At 34.3% G+C, this 24,771-nt stretch overlaps 1 protein-coding gene and 1 long non-coding RNA gene across 13 annotated transcripts in view; one reads left to right on the top strand and one right to left on the bottom strand.

The window, feature by feature from the left end:
- The window catches only part of LOC145526961 (uncharacterized), a 91,172-nt gene extending 69,766 nt beyond the window's left edge, over nt 1-21,406 (bottom strand). Inside the window, exon 1 of the long non-coding RNA XR_014069354.1 lies at nt 21,290-21,406. This is a non-coding gene — a long non-coding RNA (uncharacterized LOC145526961). The remainder of the gene's footprint in view (nt 1-21,289) is intronic.
- LRBA (LPS responsive beige-like anchor protein) overlaps nt 1-24,771 on the top strand; it is an 803,036-nt gene that overhangs the window by 362,574 nt on the left and 415,691 nt on the right. For 2 of the 12 annotated variants that reach the window (XM_081543948.1, XM_081543949.1), the window contains exon 1: nt 20,581-20,659. The exons of the other annotated variants lie outside the window; for them this stretch is intronic. In XM_081543948.1, coding sequence (XP_081400074.1) covers nt 20,657-20,659 — 3 coding nt within the window. In that variant the 5' untranslated portion in view covers nt 20,581-20,656. Of the gene's footprint in view, nt 1-20,580; nt 20,660-24,771 lie in introns of those variants that run through there. 12 annotated transcript variants of the gene reach the window in all.

The raw sequence follows: 24,771 nt of genomic DNA, 5'->3' as shown, positions 1-24,771 counted from the left end.
TGCCAGCAAATTTGGAAAACTCAGCCGTGGCCACAGGACTGGAAAAGGTCAGTTTTCATTCCAATCCCAAAGAAAGGCACTGCCAAAGAATGCTCAAATTGCTGCACAATTGCACTCATCTCACACGCTAGTAAAGTAATGCTCAAAATTCTCCAAGCCAGGCTTCAGCAATATGTGAACCGTGAACTTCCAGATGGTCAAGGTGGTTTTAGAAAAGGCAGAGGAACCAGATATCAAATTTCCAACATCCACTGGATCATCGAAAACGCAAGAGTTTCAGAAAAACATTCATTTCTGTTTTATTGACTATGCCAAAGCCTTTGACTGTGTGGATTACAATAAACTGTGGAAAATTATGAAGGAGATGGGAATACCAGACCACCTGACTTGCCTCTTGGGAGTGGAATGAATGCTGAATCTGTCCATCACCAAGCTAATCAATATCTTCTGTGTGTTAATTCTCTCCCACCAGTGAAAGTGAAAGTGTTAGTCACTTGGTGGTTTCTGACTCTTTGTGACCCCACCAGAAAGGCCCCGTGTTTTATAAATTTTATGTTTATTTATTTGTTCACTTCTGGTGGCTTTAGGTCTCTGTTGCTGAGCGAGCGTTCTCTCGTTGTGTTGCGGGACCCCCTCTCACCGCAGTGCCTCTCTGTTCTCGCGGTGGCCTTGGTGCAGAGCACAGGCTGGAAGGCATGTGGGCCTCGGTAGTTGCGGCGCACAGGCTCAGTTGCCTTGCGGCAAGTGGAATCTTCCCGGACCAGGGATGGAACCCATGTTCCTGCATTGGCAGGCAGATTCTTAACCACTGGACCTCCAGGGATCCCAGAGACCCCAGTGACAAACCTGACTGTTTTTTGGAGACCTTCCTCATTCCTGCTTCTCAAGATTTTGCTTATCTCATTTATCTTTTCTCTTAATCATTCTTCCTTTTCTCCTGGGGAAGCACAGGAATGTTATAATCCATCTTTAAATAAACTAAAATTCAGAGCCTTCTCCTCTCTCTTCTGCCTCCTGTTTTTCTTTCATTCCAGTAGGCAATCTTTACATTAGTTTTCAACATATATTCTCTTTCCTCTGAATTTCTTCGTGGTATTTTGGCTTCATGGCAGTCAGGCTTCTACCATCACTTTTGAAACTTCTTAGAATTACCAATGACTTCGGTGTAAGCAAAACTAGTATTTACCTCTCTTTGTTTTTATTTTAGTAAACCTAATCTCAATATGTAATGCTGATGCCTGTTGTCTCTTGCGGAGAAGGCACTGGCGACCCACTCCAGTACTCTTGCCTGGAAAATCCCATGGATGGAGGAGCCTGGTAGGCTGCAGTCCATGGGGTCGCTAAGAGTCGGACATGACTGAGCAATTTCACTTTCACTTTTCCCTTTTATGCACTGGAGAAGTAAATGGCAACCACTCTAGTATTCTTGCCTGGAGAATCCGGAGCCTGGTGGGCTGCCGTCTATGGGGTCACATAGAGTTGGACACAACTGAAGCAACTTAGCAGCAGCAGTGGCAGAAGTAGTGAGAATTGCTTGGATTTTAACCTGTTTTGTTTTAGAGCTAACAGGATATGCAGATGGATTTATATTGAGAGAGTGAAGGGTATCAAGGCTGACTGGAAGGTTTTGGTTTGAGCAACTCTTTAATGGGAGAATGGAATTGCTTAAGTGATAAGACTTTAGAAGGAGCAGGGTAGGGCAATGAGGAAAAGTCATGAGCCCAGTTTTGAACATGTTACAACTGAAATGTCTGTGTGCCATCCAAGTGAAGATATTCATTAGGCAGTTGGGTATATGAACATGAAATTCCTTTGAGAAATGCAGGCTCAGAATACAAATTGGGGAGTCTCCACTGTAACTGCTGGCATTTAACACCATAATCAGCATGAGATCACCAGGTGATGCAGTAGCAAGAGAAAGTTGTACTTGCTGTTGTTAGATAGAAAGCCAGAAATTAGTGCTTCTAAAAATCTAGTTTTTAAAGTTTTGGAAAGAACAATGAACTGTCAAAGGACTGTCTTAGCAGGGTGTGCTATTTTTTCTGCTTTTTGTGTCTAAGTTCTAAACTTTATCTTCTCCTTTCTAAGGCATCTCTTCAGAGGTCTTCTGTGACTATCCTACCAAAGTTGGTAACTCTTCCCTGATGCAGGGTATTCTCTGTCCTACCACTCTCCTTTAAAGTTGACTTCATAATGAATAACTTATAGGGATATTTCCTTATTTACATGTCATGTCTTGTAGTATAAAGTTGAAATCATGCCTGTCTCTCGTGCCTTTGTAATTTTCAGTTCTTTGTAAAAGGTATATAATTGATGTTCAGTAAATATTTGTTTAATGGAGCAAAGGATAGTATCCTTGGCAATTCTATTAGATTTAAGAGCATGAAATTAAATTTTTAATTTAGCATTTGCTTCTTTACTTTGTTGGTGTTCATACATTAGTAACTAATATTTTTTGAGTGTTCATTGTATGTCAGTAAGCATTATAGTATGCTTGTTGAGTCTCTGTAGAAGCTTAATTTGACATTTGAGTTTAGTGTGAACATGAATATTTCTTCCCCTAGATAATATTTTACAGGATTGGAAATCTCCACAGATTATAGTTGGGTTTTATATAAGGTTTTATAAAAACTAATAAACTTGCCCTAAAAGGAACTGTCAAAACTGTAATAGATTTTTAGTCTATTATTACAATGAAGGTAAACATTTTGAATTCAAACAAATATTCTCAGTAACAATAAGTAGCTTGTTCTAGATTCTTTGCTATGGAAAGAGTTTTTTGCTCCTAATTCCTATCACTTAACATAATACTTGGTATATAATTGATTGATTATAAAATTAAAGATGTCTGCTTTACATTGTAATGTGAACATGCTTTTTCTTTTGCTTTCTGTAGGAAAGAGACAGTTTACTTGGGAGTGAGATACAAAAGCAGGGAACTCATGTGTATTTCCTAAATTACATCCTACCATATCAATGAGTAATTTAATCCACCTAATTCTTTGTTTCACTTCCTTTTTTTTATACTACTGATCAATGCAGAAGGCATATTTTTCATTTATTTTCAGTTTATTCTCCTGTTAGCTGATACAGTTTATCTTCTTGTTAACTAAAAAATTAAAGTGAATACAGGCAATGAAAATGAATAATAAGGAAGTCTTGTAGAAAATATAGAAGCTTCTAAATAATGAGACATTTATTTTAGCATGATTTGATTCATGACTTCTACATATTAACTAGTTTTGAAATCTTATTTTTTAATATGGCATTTTATATAATATTTTCTTATATTTAAATCCATGCTTCTTTTATACATTATGAACTATAAAGTTTAAATTGTTTTATAGAGACAGTGATAATCTGATCATAATAATAATGACAAACATTTACATAGTGCTTACCAACTGCCAGTCTGTTAGATTGCTTTGTATGGCTTACTCAGTTTCTCTTTGGAATATGAAATTGTTTTAAAGAGGAAGCCATTGCTTTTAGGCCCACTATAGAGAATTAGGAAGCTGAGGCTAGAGAGGCATAATAATTTTCCCAAAGTTACACAGTTCACATGGGAGTTAGAATCTGGATATGAATCCTGGTGTTTTTTTTTTTTTTGTACTAATAATTCAATTATGTCTATTTTGTCTTATTTTAATATTCATATTACATGGTCAAATTGAAATAAAATATTTGTAAATTAAAAGTTAGGATGAAAAAGCAAAAAGATAGGATGCTGAAAGATGAACTCCCCAGGTTGGTAGATATCCAACATGCTCCTGGGGAAAAGTGGAGAAATAGTTCCAGAAAGAATGAAGAGGCTGAGCCAATGCTAAAAAAATGTGCAGTTGTGGATGTGACTGGTGATCGAAGTAAAGTCTGGTGCTGTAAATAACAGTATTGCATAGGAACCTGGAGTGTTAGTTCCATGAATCCAGGTAAATTGGAAGTCATCAGACAGGAGAAGGCAAGTGTGAACATTGATATTTTAGAAATCAGTGAACTAAAATGGACCAGAAAGGGCAAATTTAATTCAGATGACCATTATATGGGCTTCTCTGATAGCTCATTGGAAAACAATCCGCCTGCAATGCAGGAGACTACGGTTTGATTCCTGGGCCGGGAAGATCCTCTGGAGAAGAATACCCACTCCAGAATTCTTGTGCTTCCCTTGTGGGTCTGCTGGTAAAGAATCAGCCTGCAATGCGGGAGTCCTGGGTTCGATCTCTGGGTTGGGAAGATCCTCTGAAGAAGGGAAAGGCTACCCTCTCCAGTATTCTGGCCTGGAAAATTCCATGGGCTGTATAGTCATCAGGTCACAAAGAGTTGGACGTGACTGAGTGACTTTCACTTCACTGCATTGTATCTGCTACTGTGGGCAAGAATCCCTTAGAAGAAATGGATTAGGCTTCATAGTCAACAAAAGAGTCTGAAATGTAGTACTTGGGTGCAATCTGATAAATGACAGATGATCTCTGTTCATTTACAAGGCAAACGATTCAGTGTCACAGTAATCCAAGTCTATGCCGCAAACACTAATGCCAGAGAGATTGAAGTTGAATGGTTCTATGAAGACCTACAAGACCTTCCTCTAACTAACACCAAAAAAAAAAAAAAATGTACTGTTCATCACAGGAGATTGGAATACAGAAGTAGGAAGACAAAAAATACCCGGAGTAACAGGCAAGTTTGGCCCTGGAGTACAAAATGAAGCAGGACAAAGGCTCACAAAGTTTTGCTAAGAGAGCACACTAATTGTAGCAAACACCTTCCAACAACACAAGACACAGTTGTATACTTGGACATCACCAGACGGTGCATACCGAAATCAGATTGATTATATTCTTTGCAGCCAAAGATAGAGAAGCTCTATACAGTCAGCAAAAACAAGACTGGGAACTGACTGCAGCTCAGATCACGAACGCCTTATTGCAAATTTCAGACTTAAATTGAAGAATATAGGGAAAACCACCAGACCATTCAGGTATGACCTAAATCTAATCATTTACAGTGAAAATGACAAATAGATTCAAGGGATTAAGTCTGATAGACAAGAGTGCCTGAAGAACTATGGACGGACCGTAAAGAGTTCCAACCAGTCTATCCTAAAGGAAATCAGTCCTGAATATTCATTGGAAAGAGTGATGCTAAAGCTGAAGCTCCAATACTTGGGCCACCTGATGTAAAGAACTGACTTATTTGAAAAGACCCTGATGCTGGGAAAGATTAATGGCAGGAGGAGAAGGGAATGACAGATGATGAAATGGTTGGATGGCATCACCGACTTGATGGACATGAGTTTCAGCTAGCTCAGGAAGCTGGTGATGGACAGAGAACCTGGCATGCTGTAGTCCATGGGGTCTCAAAGAGTCAGACATGACTGAGTGGCTGAACTGAACGTTTAGAAAGAGCTAGGTTCATATATAAGAATTTAATTCAGATATTGAGCTACATATGTTATCCATTGTATCAAGGAATCAGCCCTACACTTGTATTTAGTTATAAAATTTTTATTGAGACTGGAGATATTTTGTTAAATTTGATGTAAATACCTTTCTTTTTGCTTTTTACAAACTTACATTCTTTTCCTGTGTGAAAACAGTTGTGATGACTGAGTCATTATTACAGTGGAGGAAATGTGTAGCTTCTCTCTACAGAGACATGAACATATTAGTCTATTACTTATTCTTTACCTTGGCCTGTATAGCATGTTAAGAATGATGATTTCCTTAGGAAGAGAAAACTGGCACTTGGAATCACCCCCAGTTCACCGGGCAGTCACCTGGAAACCAAGAGTCAGCTACTTGGCAGTTTTGATTTTTATACCGTTTTTTATGTCTGTACTGTCCAACATACTACTAATGGCTGTATGGCTACTAATCTCTTGGAATGCGGCTAATCTGCTTTGAGGTATGCTACAAGTATAAAACACATCATTTTCAAAGACTTAATGGAAAATAGTTAAATTATAATTTTTGTATTCATTTTTTCAGATCTGTTTTCCATTTTGCAGATCCTTCTGTTTAATTCACTCCTGATTTTTAAATTTTAGTGAACATCTTTTAGATTTGTAGAAATGCAAATCAAAACCACAATGAGGTACCATCTCATGCCAGTCAGAATGGCTGCTATCAAAAAGTCTACAAACAATAAATGCTGGAGAGAGTGAGGAGAAAAGGGAACCCTCTTACACTGTTGGCGGGAATGCAAACTAGTACAGCCACTATGGAGAACAATGTGGAGATTCCTTAAAAAACTGGAAATAGAACTGCCATATGACCCAGCGATCCCACTGCTGGGCATACACACCGAGGAAACCAGAATTGAAAGAGACCTGTGTACCCCAGTGTTCATCACAGCACTATTTACAATAGCCAGGACATGGAAGCAGCCTAGATGTCCATTGGCAAACAAATGGATAAGAAAGCTGTGGTACATATACACAATGGAATAGTACTCAGCTATTAAAAAAAATACATTTGAATCAGTTCTAATGAGGTGGATGAAACTGGAGCCTATTATACAGAATGAAGTAAATCAGAAAGAAAAACACCAGTACAGTATATTAATACATATATATGGAATTTAGAAAGATGGTAATGATGACCCTACATGCGAGACAAGAAAAGAGACACAGATAATAAGGAACAGACTTTTGGACTCTGTGGGAGAAGGCGAGGGTGGGATGATTTGAGCGAATATCATTGAAACATGTATATTACCATATGTCAAATAGATCACCAGTCCAAGTTCGATGCATGAAACAGGGCACTCAAAGCTGGTGAACTGGGACAACCCTGAGGGATGGGATGGGGAAGGAGGTGGGAGGGTGATTCAGGATAGGGAACACATGTACACCCATGGCTAATTCATGTCAATGTATGTCAAAAACCACTACAATATTGTAAAGTAATTAGCCTCCAATTAAAATACATTAATTAATTAAAAAATATTTTTGTTCTTTTTCATTTATTCATTTTTATATTATTTTTTATAAATAATATTAATTTTTATTATGTATATAATTCTTTAATATCTTTAGTAATTTGAAGCATACTGATTTTATAGCATAATTAGTAATAGAATGTTGGGGGCACATCTAACTTTACTCTTTGTTGTGCCTTTGTTATGTCGTCTTACTATAGCTCATTGCATTGTGGATTGTGAATGTGGTTTATCTTCAGTGAAGCTTTATCAGTGAGAGGATTCATACTTTTTCTAAAGGTGTGTCTCTTCAGAGGTCTTTCATGTTTGCTTCTGCCTTGTGTCCTGGGCATATTAACAGCCAGTGCTTTAACATTAATTTCTTAAATTGGACTCCCAAGTCAGTGTATGGGCAGGCTGATCATGAGTGAACTCTCAGGGTGAAAACACTGAGAACTCTCAGGTGAACTCTCAGGTGAGTGAACTCTTTCCTCCACTCACAACAGGGAGAAAGGTACAGCTTGTTTTCTCCCTTAGCTGACTGACACATTTCCTTTCACTAAGAGTGTAGCTTTCAAAGGTACCTGGCTTTGTGACCATATCTGAGTTTAAACTCCCTACCTTGCACTGGCCCAAAGACTGTCTTCTGTAACAATGCAGTCATTAAACCACAGCCTGTTGGTCTTTAATGAGAACTCCCTGCACAGCATGCATCTCCATAGATAGACTTGCTCAAACTCTCAGCTAAGGCAGTGATAGCACCTGACTATTCTTATTTCTTTGATTTTGAGATCTTCATTTGACATTTGTCACAGAGGGTTTTCTTTACTGTCTTTCAAGTCCAACTCTGCATTTAGGACAGTTTCTTTTTTTCTGTTGTTTAGTTAGCATTTGTGGATGTTTTATACGGATATATTTTCCAGAAATATTAGTTATCCAGGTAATTGTCTATAAGTAAAGGATTAAGTATGATTCATAATTTAGGTGAAGAGACGCTGCTCTGTCTACTTACAGAACAGTCATAGAGACTCTTAAACCATTTAAAACTGCCAAATTAATTTACATTAATTTTTCAAAAGAACAGTTTCCTGAGGAGCCCATAAAATGTGCATAGAAGGAAATTTTTGAGAGAAGACTGGAGCATTTTCAATATTTTAAGAGTTTGTATACAGTAAGAACTGTATCCTGTCATAATGTGGGCTAGGAAGATTGTTATTACATTCTAAGTTACTGGCTTTTTTCTGCTTCTTTGAGTTCATAATTGATAAAAATATAAATTATATGATTAGGAGTATAATTATATGATTAAAATTATAGTAATCTAAACTAGTACTTTACAAACTGGTGAAAGACCAGATTTTTTTTAAAGTTCAAATTCATCATAGATATATAACTTTTTAAAAATAAAATGAAAATACATTGTTAGATTAAATAAAAACAGAAATTTAATATAGATAAATTTTGCTGTTGAAGTCAAAGGTATTATCAGAGTTCTATTCAACAAATAGAATAAACACAGGAAAAGAGAATTGTGAAAGCAATATCCTTTCACTAAAAGAATGCATTTGATATAAAGAATTGCAATTCTGTGCATGATGTGTTGTTCCATAATGGTAACTAAACAAAAAGTTGTGAATGGAATGGCAATTCTTTGTATTAAATATCTGACACACACTTTGAACAAGTCCATTTATTACAGTTGTCAGAGTTTTAAGCATTTGATTTTTTTTTTTTTAATACTAAAGTTTTTAGTGTGGCAGATGAACTTGCTTTTTAAAGCTTACTTTAAAATCTACTTTGGATTGAATATTCTTTTACTTCTATAACTCTATATGGATGCACATGTGAACTATGAAATAATTATTTGGAAACTACTTCAATTGCCATCATTTAATTTACTACTCTTGTCACTTTATGAAAAGAAATGTCTTTTCTTGAAAAGTCCGGTGACGTTTGTGCCTCTAAATTGTAAACTATTATTAAAACTAAATGATAAAGACATTGTTTTCCTTACAAAGTTAATTGTTGTTGTTCAGTTGTTCAGTCATGTCTAACTCTTTGCCACCTCACAGACTGCAGCACAGCCGGCTTCCCTGTCCTTCACCATCTCCCAGAGTGTGTTCAAACTCATGTCTATTGAGTCGGTGATGCCATCTAACCTCTCATCCTCTGTCGTCCACATCTCTTGCCTTCAATCTTTCCTAGCATCAGGGTCTTTTCTAATGAGTCAACTCTGCGTCATGTGACCAAAGTATTGGAGTTTGAGCGTCAGCCCCTCCAGTGAACATTTAGGGTTGATTTCCTTTAGGACTGACTGGTTGGATCTCCTTGCAGTCTTCTCCAACTCTTAAGAGTCTTCTCCAACACCACAGTTCAAAGCATTAATTCTTTGGCGCTCAGCCTTCTCTATGGTCCAGCTCTCACATCCATACATAACTACTAGAAACACCTTAGCTTTGACTAGATGGACCTTTGTTGGCAAGGTCATGTCTCTGCTTTTTAATATGCTGTCTAGGTAGGTCATAACTTCTCTTCCAAGGAGCAAGCGTCTTTTAATTTCATGGCTGCAGTCACCATCTGCAGTGATTTTGGAACCCAGGAAAATAAAGTCAGCCTCTGTTTCCACTGTTTCCCCATCTATTTGCCATGAAGTGATGGGACCAGACGCCATGATCTTTGTTTTTTTCAATGTTGAGTTTTAAGTCAGCTTTTTCACTGTCTTCTTTCACCTTCATCAACAGACTCTTTAGGTCCTGTTCATTTTCTGCCATTATAGTGGTATCATCTGCATATCTGAAGTTGTTAATATTTCTCCTGGCAGTCTTGATTCCAGTTTGTGATTCATCTAGTCTTGTCATTTTGCATGATGTACTCTGAAAATGAGTTAAATAAGCAGGGTGACAATATATAGCCTTAACATACTCCTTTCCCAATTTTGAACCAGCGTGTTGTTCTGTGTCCAGTTCTGTTACTTTTCTTTACCTGCATACAGGTTAATCAGGAGACAATAAGGTGGTCTATATTCCCATCTCTTTTAACAATTTTCCACAATTTTTGTGACCTATGCAGTCAGAGGCTTTAGCGTTGTCAATAAAGCAGTAGATCTTTTTTCTGGTATTCCCTTGCTCTTTCTATGATCCATCATATTTTCACAATTTGATGTCTCTCTTTTCTAAATCCAGCTTGTACATTTGGAAGTTCTTCATGTACTGTTGAAGCTTAGCTGGAAGGAGTTTGAGTATTACCTTGCTATCATGTGAAATGAACACTATTGTATGGTAATTTGAAGATTCTTTGGCATTGCTGTACTTTGGAATGGAATGAAAAGTGTTCTTTTCCAGTCCTGTGGCCACTGCTGAGTTTTCCAAATTTGTTGGCATATTGATTGCAGCACTTTAACGGCATCATCTTTTAGGATTGGCAATAGCTCAACTGGAATTCCATCACCTCCACTAGCTTTGTTTGATGCTTCCTAAGGCCCACTTGACTGGGAAGGTAATGTTATACTATACATTTAAAAGATTAGATTTCATTAAAAATTAATAGTAAAAGTTATAAAGAGAAATAAGTGTTTATATTTTGGATTACAAATTATAAGAAACATAACATGCATACATTACTTCTTAAAAGAAAATTAAAATATTTTACTTTAAATTAGGTTTTGATTAGAAAAATCTTTGGTGGTCCTTTAGACTTTTAGGTTTTTAAACTAACAATTGCGATCATATTTTGTTCTATTCCTGTAATATGATCATTACATAGTGTATCCGGACTGTCTTAAGTTCTTTGGAATTCACAGTCATTATTCTTAAAGAATTTCATACAAGGTCCACTCCTCTTGGTTATACCCAAGCATTAGGATGGGGATAATAATAACTTTAATAATAGCTATGATTTATTGCATGTTTATTATATATCAGGCACTATTCTAAGCACTCTTTCATACCATAATTCATTTATTTCTCACAATAACCTACAAAGTTGATGGTTATTTTTTATTATCCCCATTTTCCACGTGAGAAAGAGAGAGTTGTTAATAAGTTTCTTGGTAGATTTCAACTCTGGCCTCTAAGTTCTGCTCTTCTCACTTATAGTATATACCTCTCTTTCAGTTGGAAAATATAAGATGTATGAAAGATTGTTTCACTTCCTAAAGTATAAGATAAGTTTAGCTAAGTTGTCATTGTAGAAAGATGTTCTTTTTAATGAGTACATTTCTAAACCTTGTAAATGTAAATGTGTAAACTTTCATGTTAGCTCAGAAGAGAACTGTTTATGACACTGAGCAATTTAAAATATCCTGTATTTGTCACACATCTGTTCATATATTTGTCATATTACATAAATAATTTTTACTTTGACACACTGATGTTCAAAATACATTACTCTAGTAATTTTTAATAGTGTCAAGTTACCTAGAAATGTGTTTTAAAAGTAATTTTTACAAGTGCTCAATGAAAGTGAAGTACGTTTCTAGTTACTTTTCTTATATGTTGTCTTAAAGATATTGAATCTCAGTGAACATGACATTTTGCTTTGATATACCTGAGATTGGTCTTTTTAGTGTAATCACAAGTTACATTGTGATTGAAAAACTTCTTGGATTTGACTTTCTATTTTGGTGTACTTACTGTGATGTAAATTAAAGCTATGATTTAGCCAGAGAGAGGCCTTTAGTGGATATAAATGTATTATTACTGACTTCTAGTAAGTAAGTCAATTTTCTTGTAAGTTCAGTAAGTCAATTTTTTTCTCATTGGGATTTAGACTAAAACATTACTTTTTTTTTTTTTGGTGTTGCTTTTCTTTTACATCTAGAACTTATATGTCAGAAAGTTACTTGAGATTATTGGGGAAATCTGTGTTCATGAAGTCACTTTTTTGGGAGGTGTTTCACTGTCAGTCTTAGAGCTGGAATTGTCAGTGGCCTCGGTAATAGTATGTGTTAGCCAGCTGAACACATTGAATCAGGTTGAGACTTTAAAGTTTAGCTCTAAATAAACAAGGACTTCTTTTTCTCCTAATTAGTGAATCTACTTCTTTCCTCACATTATTTGTATATGAAGCTAGATTGCCATAGGAAGTAGGATACTCATTTTTCAGGGCCTTATTATGTCCAAGTAACTCACATGTAAGTGATATATAAAGATTATCTAATTGTCTGAAAAAGAGGACATTAGGAAATGAGGTAGGTCTTTTTTTGCTTGTGTTTACTACCTGTTAATCAAGAGCTAGGCTGGAATATATTCCTTTTCTGTGAATAAGAAACAGTTTTAATGTATAGTTTTATACTTCATGAGTTTAAAGCAATATTTATTTTACTCTTTCTTACCCAGAAATCTTTCTTACTTTCTTGCTTCAGAAATCTGAAGACCCTTTCCTTTCATTTTCTGAGTACACATTTATTATCTCTAGATTTCTGGTTTTTATCTCAAACTCTGATTTCTCTTCAGAGCCTCAGACTTACATAGTGTAGATCTGTCTACTCTTTGCCTCCAGTTGACATTTCTTAAAAGCATCCCTAATTTTGGGGAAAATTTTCCAAATCTGAAATTCTCTCTACATCTGTTCTTCCACTTCTACTCATGTGAATAAATACCACATATTTACTTACTTACACAAGTCAGTCATCACCCATTGTTTTCCATTATATCACATTTGGTGTCTCTCATCAAATTCTGTTTATCTCGTAGATAAAATATATCTGCTGCCAATATTGTTATTTCCTGATTTAGGCATCACATCTTTAGTTGAAAAACCTGAAATAATCTCTTACTTGATATCCCTCGCCCCACCAACAGATGTCTCCTTTATCTTCTACCTAATAGCCAAAGTAATCATTCTGAAACATGAGTTTCAAAATGTTTATGCTGATCAGACATAAAACCATCCAGTGCTTTCATGTGTTTTAAGAGTAAACCTACAATTGTTAATACAATCCAGAAGATGCACTAGAATGTGGCTCCTGCTTACCATTTCCACCTTCTGTCAAGGACTGCACTCCTTCTACCTTATGCTCTGCTTGCAGTTATCCTTCTGCTCATCTTTCAGATCTCCCTCTAGATTTTAGATTTATACAGAAGCCTGGTCTGCTCTTCTCTTGGTGACCCTGACCAACCACCCGATGTACATCTTGAATCACACCTTTCTGTTGTGACCTCTCATTACATTTCCTTACGGTTTGCAATTATATGTTTACTCGTCTGGTTATTTTGTTTGCAGCTCTTCTCTCTCCTTCCCGCAGACAAGAACTCTTGGGTCTACGCATCACCTATTCATAGTGCCTGGCATACTGCCTTACACAGAGTATATGTTCAGTAAAGAATTGGTTAATAAATAAATGATAATTATAGCCTATACATTTTCTTTTTTTGTGATTTAAAGTGGGGATACTGGTTCTTTTGGAGACAGAAAGGATTCAATTCAATGAGAAAGGCCATGTCAGAAGTATTTTTTAACCTATTACCGGCAAGAGTGATAGGTTGTAATAGTGTTTCAAATTTCCATTGATTAGTGCCTTTCAAATTACAGTTTTGAGTTCCTCTATCCAAAAAGTACTGACTGTGCTTGAGATGAAGGAACAGGCAGGTTACATCATAAAGTGCAGGTTAGCACACTTTATATTAAAAAATTGCAGGGAACATTGTTGGCCATATTCTTTGAGCTTCTCTCTAGTGTTTAAAAGTAATGTAAATTTGAAGCTGTGTTAACAGTGATGGCAATTCCTTGGTGATCTAGTCATGAGAATTTGGCACTTTCACTGTGGTCCAGGTTCAACCCTTGGTTGGAGAAATGAGATCCCACAAGCTGTTTGCTGTGGCAAAAACAAACAGACAAAAAAAACAAAAAATAAACCCCAAAACAAATAAAAACAGTGTTATAACAGGTATATGTGGTGTTAGAAATATTTTCTGATTCTAGTCTCTACAATTTACTAGTTGAAAAGTATTGGGAAGAATTCACTGAACCTCTCAGAGTCTTAGTTTTTCTCCTGTAAAGTGAATATAATAAAACCTTAAAGATGTTATTGTGGAGAGTAAAATTTTATATTTTGTATTTTTATATTAAAATACATTTTAATTTATATCACATAGTTTTATATACATTTATAATATGGGTTAAATAGTTAAGTTTCTTAACTGCCTGAATTTGAATTGGTTTATGTTCTGAATAATCTTGGGTTATTTAGATTCCAACTTTAAAGGGACACAGAATTTCTGAGACCATTGCCTTTAGTGTAATTTAATTTTTTTCTTTCATTTTCATTACAAAATGCTGGTTTAGAATACAGATAAATACATTTCCTTTTGAGAACTGTTATTTATTTTTTTGATCTTTTTGTTTAAAGAATGAATGCTAGTATTTTTAAAAATATGCTTTACTAAAAGCTTTTCAAGGATGAAATACTTGAAATAGTATTTGTATGATCATAAGTAACTTCTGGTTAATAATATTTTTTTAACTGAACTCCAACTATTAGAGGTAACTATAAATAAAAATTGAAGCTTAGGGTAATATAATACCAATTCAGTACATCAATACTGTTTTGTGTGTGTTCTTAAGAATGATTAATTAAGTCTTTTTTATTTAAGTCCTGGAAACCATTTTAGCTGACTTTATAACGTAACTGCAGACCATATATTTGTCTCATGATTTCTTCCATGAAAGCATGAAGAAGTGAATTATTGAAAAGATAAAAATAAATTTGTTTGCTTTCTGTCAGAGTTCATATCCACAGCTAACCTTGATAGAAGACCAGAGTGATTTAGGCAAGTTTGCTTTGGAGATTCATAACATATGCTTGCTGGACAGAATTGAGTTATCTCTGCTCTGGAGAGTAAGTTATTGTAGCAGGAGCTGACAGAGATGAAGATAACTGAGGGAAATTCAATTACCTTTTAGTGTTTTCTTCCTAATAGGATTCTTAATGTGAAAAAGATCCTTAGATGATGCACCCTGTTACGTGTGAGATCTTCCTTGATACCTGTTTCCAGAATACTGTGAACATTCAGTTCCAAGCTGTCATTAAGCATGAAATAGGCAGTTTACTCTTAAGAACAGTTTTGATTGAAAGGTGTAATTTTTACTTGATGTCATTGGTGGTCTTTATAACCATTGACTACTCTCTGTGGTTTTCTTTAACAAAATATATATTATTTTTTCTGAGTTTATTATTTAATATGTTGGGAGCTTTTTCTTTTCCTCTTCCTTTCAGATGAGCTTTCTGGAAGTATCTTGTAGCTTCTTAGTGTTGTTATAATTGCTATCTCTCCATCTAATTATCATATACTCAAGCTTGTCAACCTTGTGTAAATGCTGTTAGAATTCTTAAGCTTTCATTTTCACTTTGCTTTGTGGTTCTGCCCGAGTTTTTGCTGATGCTGTCTTTCTCACTCCCTTTTACTATTCAGTGTCTGGCATCCTTGCTTCTCTCCTTTCCTTCTCATTTCTAGTCCTGGAACGAGTATACTGTAACTGTTCTCTTGATATGACCTAGTTATACTTACCCATTAGCTCTTTTTTATTCTTCATATTCCTTGATTCTATATCATTTGCCATTGATGATCAACCCTTCCAGTTTGAAATTCTTTTTTTACTTGACTTTCTTACCTTGTGCTTTTCTGGTTAGCTTTTTACTTCTTACGGTTCTCCTTATGTTTCATTTCGTCTCCATTTCTCATTGCTTTACAGAAGTATAGGTCTTTCACAAGACTACCTCTTTGGTACTTTTAACTTGTGTCATTTTTAATAATTTCATATAATGTCAGCATTATGTAAAAATTCTATGTAGAAGACATTAAATGTTTTTAAGTGTAAAATTCTTTTATTTATTATCTTCTGTAGGTAATTAAAATTTTATAAACTCTGAGAAGGCGCATAGTGAAACATCTCTTTTTAATCTTTTCCTGGATTCCTTCTACCTCCTCACCTTTGGAGGAAGCCATTGTTAGTTTCTTGTAAATCTTGTCCGGGTTTCTTTGTGTGCATAAATGAAAATATGAATATATATTCTCATCCCCTTTCCTTATATAAATGTTACCATATCTATAATGTTTTATGCTTTGCTTTTTAAACTTAACGTTTTTTGGAGATTTTTTTTATACTTCCATTAGTATATGGAAGACACCCCCATATGAGTGTTTGTTTCCTCATAGAGTATGTTATCAAACTTTCTGACTTATGTTATTCTCACATATTATGCATGACAGTATGTAGTTTTCATTTGTATTTCTCAGTATAGTTTTAACTTACATTTCTGTTTTTATGAGTGAGGTTGATTATCCTTAAGGCTTTTGTATTGTTTTTCTCGGTGTTTTCCTTTTCTTATTGATTTGTAGAAGCTGTGTATATATTAAGGAGTTAATTCTCTGATACATGTTATAAATATTTTTGCCAGTTTGTTGACTTACATATGGTGGAAGTTTTGGTGTCCTACAGACGTGTTTTACAAAATATTTTTGTTCTTGAATTTATGAACGCTTTCTTTTATGGCTTGATAGTTTGATTTATAGTTGGAAAAGTCTTTTACCCATGTAGATTATAAAGAAATTTCTCTGTGTTTCTTCTAGTATTTCTAGTTTTATTGTCTTATGTTTTAATATTTCATTTACTTATAATCTTAGGATAAACTGTGATATGACTCTAAGTTTATTTTACATGACGATATAATTTTTTTTGTATGATCTACCTAGTCCAAATTTTCTCCTCTGATTTGAGATGCCATTGTTAACATATACCAAATGGCTACATATTTGGGGATTTTTTTTTTTTTAATAATCTATATTTTCCTATTAGTTTCTGTGATTTCCTGTATTGGTGTTGATTTTTATTTAAATTACTGAGACCTTATAGTGCATTTTAATATTAATAGAACTGTGTTGTTTTTTTCCCATCATTGACTTCTAAAATATTTTTCAGAATTGCTGTGGCTAGTGTTGCTTAGCTGATAATGTTAGATTCAGGTTGTTTTATTCAAAAACTATTTTCATTTGATTCTGTTGAGCTTTTCAGGTATATAAACATTTCATGTATAGATATTGATAGTTTTTCGTTCATATTTCCAAGTTTTATTCTTCTGATTGCGTTTTCTTATCTAATTGATTTGACTTATTCAGTTATTGTTGAAAAATAATAATAATTATTGGCTACCATATTCTGTGTATTAGTGTTTTATTTGTTATTTTACTATTCTACTCTGTATGAATTCAACTTGTTTTAGATTCCACAAAAAATGAAATATTCATTTAGTTCTGTTTTGTTTTTTCATATTAGTGAAAAATTTATCCAATTTTGTCATCTTTAACAGAGGCAGCAGAGTTCATAGTATGCTTTTTAAATATTAGATATTCATGGCTTGACATTAGATACTTAAGGATTGACTGATGCCATTTTATCCTAATGATAGTACCAACTGATCCCTATCAGGTCATTACAAGTTATATTCTTTCATTTTAAGCAGTCATAAATAATATAAATTTATTGATTTTTGTGGTGATGCTTGAACTTAATTTGTGCTTAATTTGATTATAGTTGTATAATAGCTAAAAGCATATGAAACACTTCTATATATCTATAATCCCAAATCTGTTTTTTGTTGATTTGTTTAGATTATCCTGAAATAAAAACAACAGACGTGTCATGTAAAAGTAGAATTCAGATATATGCTAGCATGTTCACCTGAGAAACCCTCACTTAAGGAAAAATTTTGTTAAGATCAGTATTCTTTTTTAAATTACAAAATACTAATCTGAGGAATACATACGGGAAAAAAAAAGAAAAAATAGAGAAGAAAGAAAAAATCTAACAATGTAGAATAGTGTAAAGTAAAAAGAGAACATTCTCCAGTATCTTTTTCCTTACCATACTCCCAGGATAATGATTGGCACATAACTTTTCAGACTTTTTATTATTAATGTACACTTTATGTATAATTGTATGCATATATGTTTCTTATTCAACCAAAAATGGAATTATATTATGTAAATTGTTATGTATTTCGAGTCAGTAGTTTCTAAATATTCATTTGTGTATGGACTCTTGGGAATCTGACCTTGAGAAATTTATACAAATATAATGGTGAAATTTTATGTGTAATTTTTGGAGGTTTACATATTCTGACTTGAAAGTATCTTATGTCATGGTCTCTGTGGTTTGCATACATCACTTACAGCAGCCATGTAGGGGAAATAGATATTTCCCCTTTCACTGATATTTCTTTTTTTTATGAATATTACATTTTCAGATTCTGGAATAGGTTAGACTATTCTTATTGGACACTTGGTTAGAGTTACTTGTATCCATTAAGAATATTTTAAAATTGTCTACTGAGGGAAACAAACTTTAAAGTTAGGATCCATTTATTTTAATTTCAGTACCTAGTATAGGCTTGGAACATAGGAAGTTCTCAATGAAATGTTAAATTAATGAAAGCATTAACTAATAGAGAGAATATAGGTTTAATGAAGGTTTTCATAACCAGCTAACAAAACTTTGGGGATTCAGTCTTTCCACATGAGGTCTCAGGTTCTTTTAGACTAAGACAGTAGTACTCTGTTGATATCTTGGTAGGAGCATAAAGAATAGTAGTAGTCCTTATCCTCCTCTGTATTTCTTATTAGTTCGCCACTGTTTGTCTTTTTCTCCCCGACTTTACTGAAATAAGATTGACAAATAATAAATATTGTGTATGTTTAAGATACACAACATGATATTTTGATGTATATGTGCATTGTAAAATGATTACCCCAATTTAGCAAATTAACATATCCTTCACCTCATGCCGTTTGTGTTTGTGTATGGTCGATCACTTGAGATCTAAGCAAATTTCAAGTGTATAGCACATTCTCATTAACTATTGTCATACTGCACAGTAGACATTAGACGTACAAAATTTACTAATCTCAGAATATAAATTCTGTACCATTTGATCAATATATTCCCTTTTCCCGCCAGTCTTAAGTCTCTAGTATGAGTTTGAATTTTTTGTTTTTAGATTCCGCATATAAGTGAAATCATGCAATACTTGTCTTTTTGTTTATGGCTTATCTCACTTAGCATATTGCCCTCTGATTCATCCATGTCATCACAAGTGGGAAGATTTCCCTTTTTTTGAGGTTGAATAATATTCCAGTGTATATGTGCATTTTTGTTTATCCATTTGTTGATGTATACCTAGGATGTTTCCATATTTTGGCTATTTTTAATAATGCCGCAAGGAATTTGGGAGTGCATGAGTTTATTCAAGGTGTGAGTTGTTTCCTTTAGACATAGAGAAATGCCTTGCTGGGTCATATAGGAGCTCTGTTTTTAACCTTCTGGAGACCTTCATGCTGTCTGCAGTAGTTGCTGCACCAGTTTATGTTCCCACCGACAGTGCACAGGATTTTCTTTCCTCTACATTCTCTCCAACACTTGATATTGTTTGTGTTATGTTAGAATATCAGCTCTATGCTGCTGCTGCTAAGTCGCTTTAGTCGTGTCGGACTCTGTGTGACCCCATAGACGGCAGCCCACCAGGCTCCTTTGTCCCTGGGATTCTCCAGGCAAGAATATTGGAGTGGATGCCATTTCCTTCTCCAGTGCATGAAAGTGAAAAGTGAAAGTGAAGTCGCTCAGTCGTGTCTGACTCGTCGCGACCCCATGGGCTGTAGCCTACCAGGCTCCTTCATCCATGGGGTTTCCCAGGCACGAGTACTGGAGAAGGGTGCCATTGCCTTCTCTTATCAGCTCTATAGTAATCTTTAAATTTCCTTTCATTCAGTCTTTAAATTTCAGAAAATTTTTTGAAACTGAAACCATAAACATACGTTTTTTTCTGTTTATTTTCTCTTTCTACTAACTTTACATATTGGTTCTTAACCTGTATATAAAAGTGGTGGAGTGCAAAATACATCTGAGCTATTTAAACATTAGTTGAAGAACAAACTTTTTTTCATCTTTGTCCACTTTTAAATTTTATATTGTCATTATTGAATTGAATTCCCCAATTTGTCTTTTAGTTAGTGGTTGAAATACAAGGCAAATGAAATAGAATGGCACTATATATATATTTTTTTCTTAGTTACGTTTAAAGTAAACTTGTAAGTAAACTTGTAAGTATGATACAGTGAAAATATTTTCAAGTGAACTTCCCATTTATGCTTTCCTGCTTGTCTTTTCTTTGTTCTAGTTTATCCTTTCTTATTTATTCCCTTATATTTTTTACTCCTACTTGGAACCTCTCATCTTAAAAATGTGTTAGTCACTCAGTCGTGTCTGACTCTTTGTGATCCCATGGACAAGTCCACCAGGCTTCTCTGTCCATGGAATTTTCTAGGCAAGAATGCTAGAGTTTGTAGCTATTTCCTTCTTAAGTAACTGAGAAAGGGATGACCAAGGTTTATGATAACTTTTAAAGCTTAGCTTTATGCCTTTATTTCTCATGATGGCTCTGTATTGATGATTAATACATCCCACTGTCTTTGCAACTTTTCTTTCTTGAGGTACACTTTACATAATCAATTCTGTCATTTCCTGAAGAGATGACTGATTAATAGATTTTGAGTCATCATAGCTCAAGATCACAGGTTGAGTCATAATAGCAAAACAGTAGACTGGCATCATAGCTTGAGTCATAATAGCAAAGCAGTAGAATGCCAGTTCTTATCCTGGCTTTGGTATTTGTTTACTAGCATTATGATTTTAGACATACTTCTTATCCTCTTTTTATATACTTCTTCATCTATAGAGCAGGGATGGGAAAATGGTAAGCTTGACTCTCTCTCTCTCTCTCTCTCTCTCTCTCTATATATATATATATATATATATACATATATATATATATATATACATATATATATATATATATATATACATAGACATATATATATATACATAGACACACATATAACTGTAGCTTTGGATATTATTTATGTTAGATAAAAGTGATGTTATAAACAAACATGAGAGTGATAAAATACTATAGATACCTTGGTTAAGTAAAGGACTATTATGAGTCCTTTTAAATGTCTAGATCACTTTAGTTTGAGCACTCAGCCAATGAGACCACAGATTACTCTCATGCGGTTTCACATAGTTCTGACTTTCCAGTCAGATAACCTTGGGCATTAATTTTGACTATGTCATTTACTGACTGTGTGAGCTAAGACATTAATGCCTTATGTGAAAATCAGGGTAATAATGGTGCCTACCTATAGTAATGAGGAGTAAATGGGATTTGATAACTGTAAAGTGCCTGTTACGTGAGTCCATACTGAATGTTTAATGATGCAGCTATTACTGTTACTTCAAAATGAAGTAATTTTTTTATTCTAAGTAATCTCAAGGATTACTCAAGGAATGCTTATATGTCTCACACTTACTCTGGAATTCTTACCTCTGCCTTAGGACCTTGATCCAGTCCACTGCTCTGTTGGAACTCTGGAGGCTGTCTCTTAGTATCATACAAGTGGCTTTCCCAGGAAGTAGCTATTTTATCTTTATCCTGTTGTTCAGAGCATGGACATAGGCTTTTCTTTTTCCCCTTTGTAGGCTTCACAGTGATGAAAGACATCACAGTGCAGAAAAGGAAAGCTCATTACTGAGTTTTGCGTCTGCTACTTCATAGGCCACACTCCTGCAGAGGAGGTTTTCTCTTGACCTCTGTCTCTCTCCCGCTTTGCCAAGTTGCAGGGGCTTGTTCAGCTCCCTCACATAGACATATCCTTTGATCACATTCCTTCTTCTTTTAATACAGGCTGACTTGCATCCAGTCTTAGAATAAAAAGAATGCTGGTTCTTACTAAGTCCAGGGTTCACCTTTTTTCCTTCTTCTGGTTAATACAATGGGACCATCAAACTCCTTAAGGAAAGTTCTCCCTCTGGCTTATCATACATACTCTGGCTTATCTCTCACACCTGGACTCTTTAGTCATAGTATTTCTCAGTACATTTCCAAAGGCAGCTGTATTCATTCTGGAATGCACTATTTTTAGAGATTCTTCTAGGGTGTGTTATAACTTGTCTCACTTCCTATTTTAGCTTCTTGATAATGGCCAGATTAAGAACTAGGCTCACAACATTTTCTGCGCTCAGTCTTCTATGGGGGGTAACTTCTGAATGGAAAATATACATATCTACACAGGGCACATGCATGCATGTACATATTTTTTAAAAAATCATCCTTTTTAGAATAACTTGTGAAACTAAAGTAGCTTTCATTGTTGGGGCAAAGGAAGACCATTCTAAAGTATGCTCATGTCTCTTACTTTGAAAATTATCAGTGATGCTTCTCTAGCTTCAAGAAACAGAGCTATATTACTGGGCACTCCGTTAAAGGTAGAAAGCTAGAAAAAAGCAAAGGAACTATGGCCCAGGTGAAATGAAATTCATACCTGTGAGCAGCGCTGATCAAATTAAATCCAAACTGAAAAATATATTTTCTTCATTGTGTTCTCATTAGATTCTAATAATGTAAAATATAGTCTTGATAGAGAACTAGATATCTTAACTGCTGTTTAAAAATCTCTTTTAGGAAAATGTCTGAATATACTCCTTACAGATAGATAAAGCCTGTATTTAAGGTTTCAGTTTATGATATATCCTGGTTATCTTAACAGTTGACCAAATCAACTATTTATATTTTATCCCATTTATAAAACCTTTGAGGAATAATCTTTTTAGGAAGGAAATGGGTGAAAATACATTAGGCACCCAAGGAGGATATAAAGCAGCAGCTCTGGTTTACTTAAAAGGAGAGCTCTGGCAATTGCAAGTATTATTCTGTTATTCTTAAAAGTTTTTTTATTTGAGCTGTTCTCATTTTTTTGCCTCTATTTTGCTATATTTTATTTCTTCTATCTTAAATGAGCCCTTTCTTCTCCATGAAAAGTTACTTAGCCTCTAATTCCTTTGTGAAACCCTCGCTGGTTCTGAATAGTTCTTTCCTGTTCTTTCCAAGCACACTGTGAATATCTATCTCAGCAAGTATCTCATATTGTAATTATTTTTACTCCATGTCTCTCAGCTACATTCAGATGATGGAAGACAAGGGACTGTTTGCAGTATAGTTGGTTAACTTCATGACTGAGTCTACAGCAAGTGCTGGGTGTTAGTGTATATGCCTGTCAACATTATGATTGTTTTATATCTATGCATATTGGAACTTTATGAAAAGCACATCACATTATATCCTTTTTCTATGGGGAAACTGAGGAATGGGAGGTTAAATACCTAGCTTGATCATGAATGTGTCAGAGCCAAGATTTAAACTCAGGCTGTCTGGCTCCAGAGTCTGTGTTCTTAACCACAGTATTAACTATGGTTTCTTAAAGAATGACTTAATCTCTTTTTAACTTTTTGGTTTTCTTGCTTGTTCCTGAACTACTGTTATTTGAAATTAAAGTATATGTATACATATGTACACACACACACACACACACACACACACACACACACGCTACTTTTAGCTCAGGACGAGTAAGATGCCCTAGTTTTGTATGATTTCCAAAAAACCTAATGGTTAGATAGATATGTTGAGGTAAAAGATTATAGGATTTGTTTAAGATATTCAGCTCTTGTGCAAATTAACAAAAAGTAAAGTTTAAAAAATAAAAACTTTTGAATTTCTCTCTTCTCTTTTACTGTATATATGTTTATATGTATTTGTGTATAATTATAATCTTATGGGAAGATATACTTGTCTCTATGAATTTTAAAATATAGTTATTTGAATTTAACTCTATTTAAATTTCCTGTCAATTTTATTGATCACCGATACTAAACACATTTTACTTTATTTACCAAACTGATATATAATGTATGCAGGCATTGTTAAAGAAATCAGTTTGCCTTTATGAAAGCTGTTTTGTTATTTACTTAAAAATTTTGTAATTTTCATTGTTAACAAGTAACTCTAATGTAGCAATGAAGTAATGTAAACAGTGTTGTATGTGCATTTTACATGCAGGTGGAAACTGTAACCTTCTTAGTGTTGACTTCACTTTACAAATATGTAAAAGCTTTTGAAACCTGTTTTTTTAATTCTCTAAAGTAAAATATTAGAACCTATATTAGCCCTCAGATTATTTAAAAGTATTATTTGAAGTCTGCAATTGTAAAGATAAAAACCCAGCACATCGTATCCATTCCATTAAAATAATAAGAAATGGAAGCGATACTTTGATAAGTGTTCTGCCTGTTTTCACCTTGAATGCTATTATCAGGGTGATGATACTATATCTATTTCATTGGCTTAGACTTTTTCATGCTGAGAGAAATCAATACTTCGAAGTGTTGGATGACAGAGGAATCACTTTAGAATTAAAGGTGGCTGTCACACATTGTCATTGGTTGACTTTCGTTTGTTGTTGGGTTTTTTAAGCTTTTATTTTTCTAAGTTTTTCAGGAGGCTCTGTAACATTCCCATGGACAACATTTTTTCATTTTTAATGGTGGGACTTTAAATCTGAATTGAGATTGAGTGCAAAGACCTCCAAAATTGAGCTGTTGAAAAGTTCTTAATTTGTTATCCTTTAGATGATTGCCCTTTTAAATGGTTTACAATGAGACAAACAATTTATAGTATAAGTGATTTTGAGATAAATTGGAGCATAAGGTAGTACACTTAAAAGTGTTTACCAGAAAATGTGTTTATTTAACTAAAAATATAATATTGTATATAGCCATTGAAAAGAATGAAGATAGAACTTTATGTCTTGAAAAGGAATGATGTATAATTTGATTTTATTTACATAGATACTACATTCATGTTAACATGACTACACCTGTAGAAAATAGCCAAACAGGGAGGAAGTAGAAGAAAGGAATTTCTTTATCATATAAGTCATTACTTTTTAAATTTTAGTATAAATTTCTTTT

This window comes from Giraffa tippelskirchi, chromosome 11, assembly GCF_054371585.1.
Source record: "Giraffa tippelskirchi isolate mGirTip1 chromosome 11, T2T-mGirTip1v1.2.pri, whole genome shotgun sequence".
NCBI lineage: Eukaryota > Metazoa > Chordata > Mammalia > Artiodactyla > Giraffidae > Giraffa > Giraffa tippelskirchi.
This window is presented reverse-complemented; position numbering and strand designations above follow the sequence as displayed.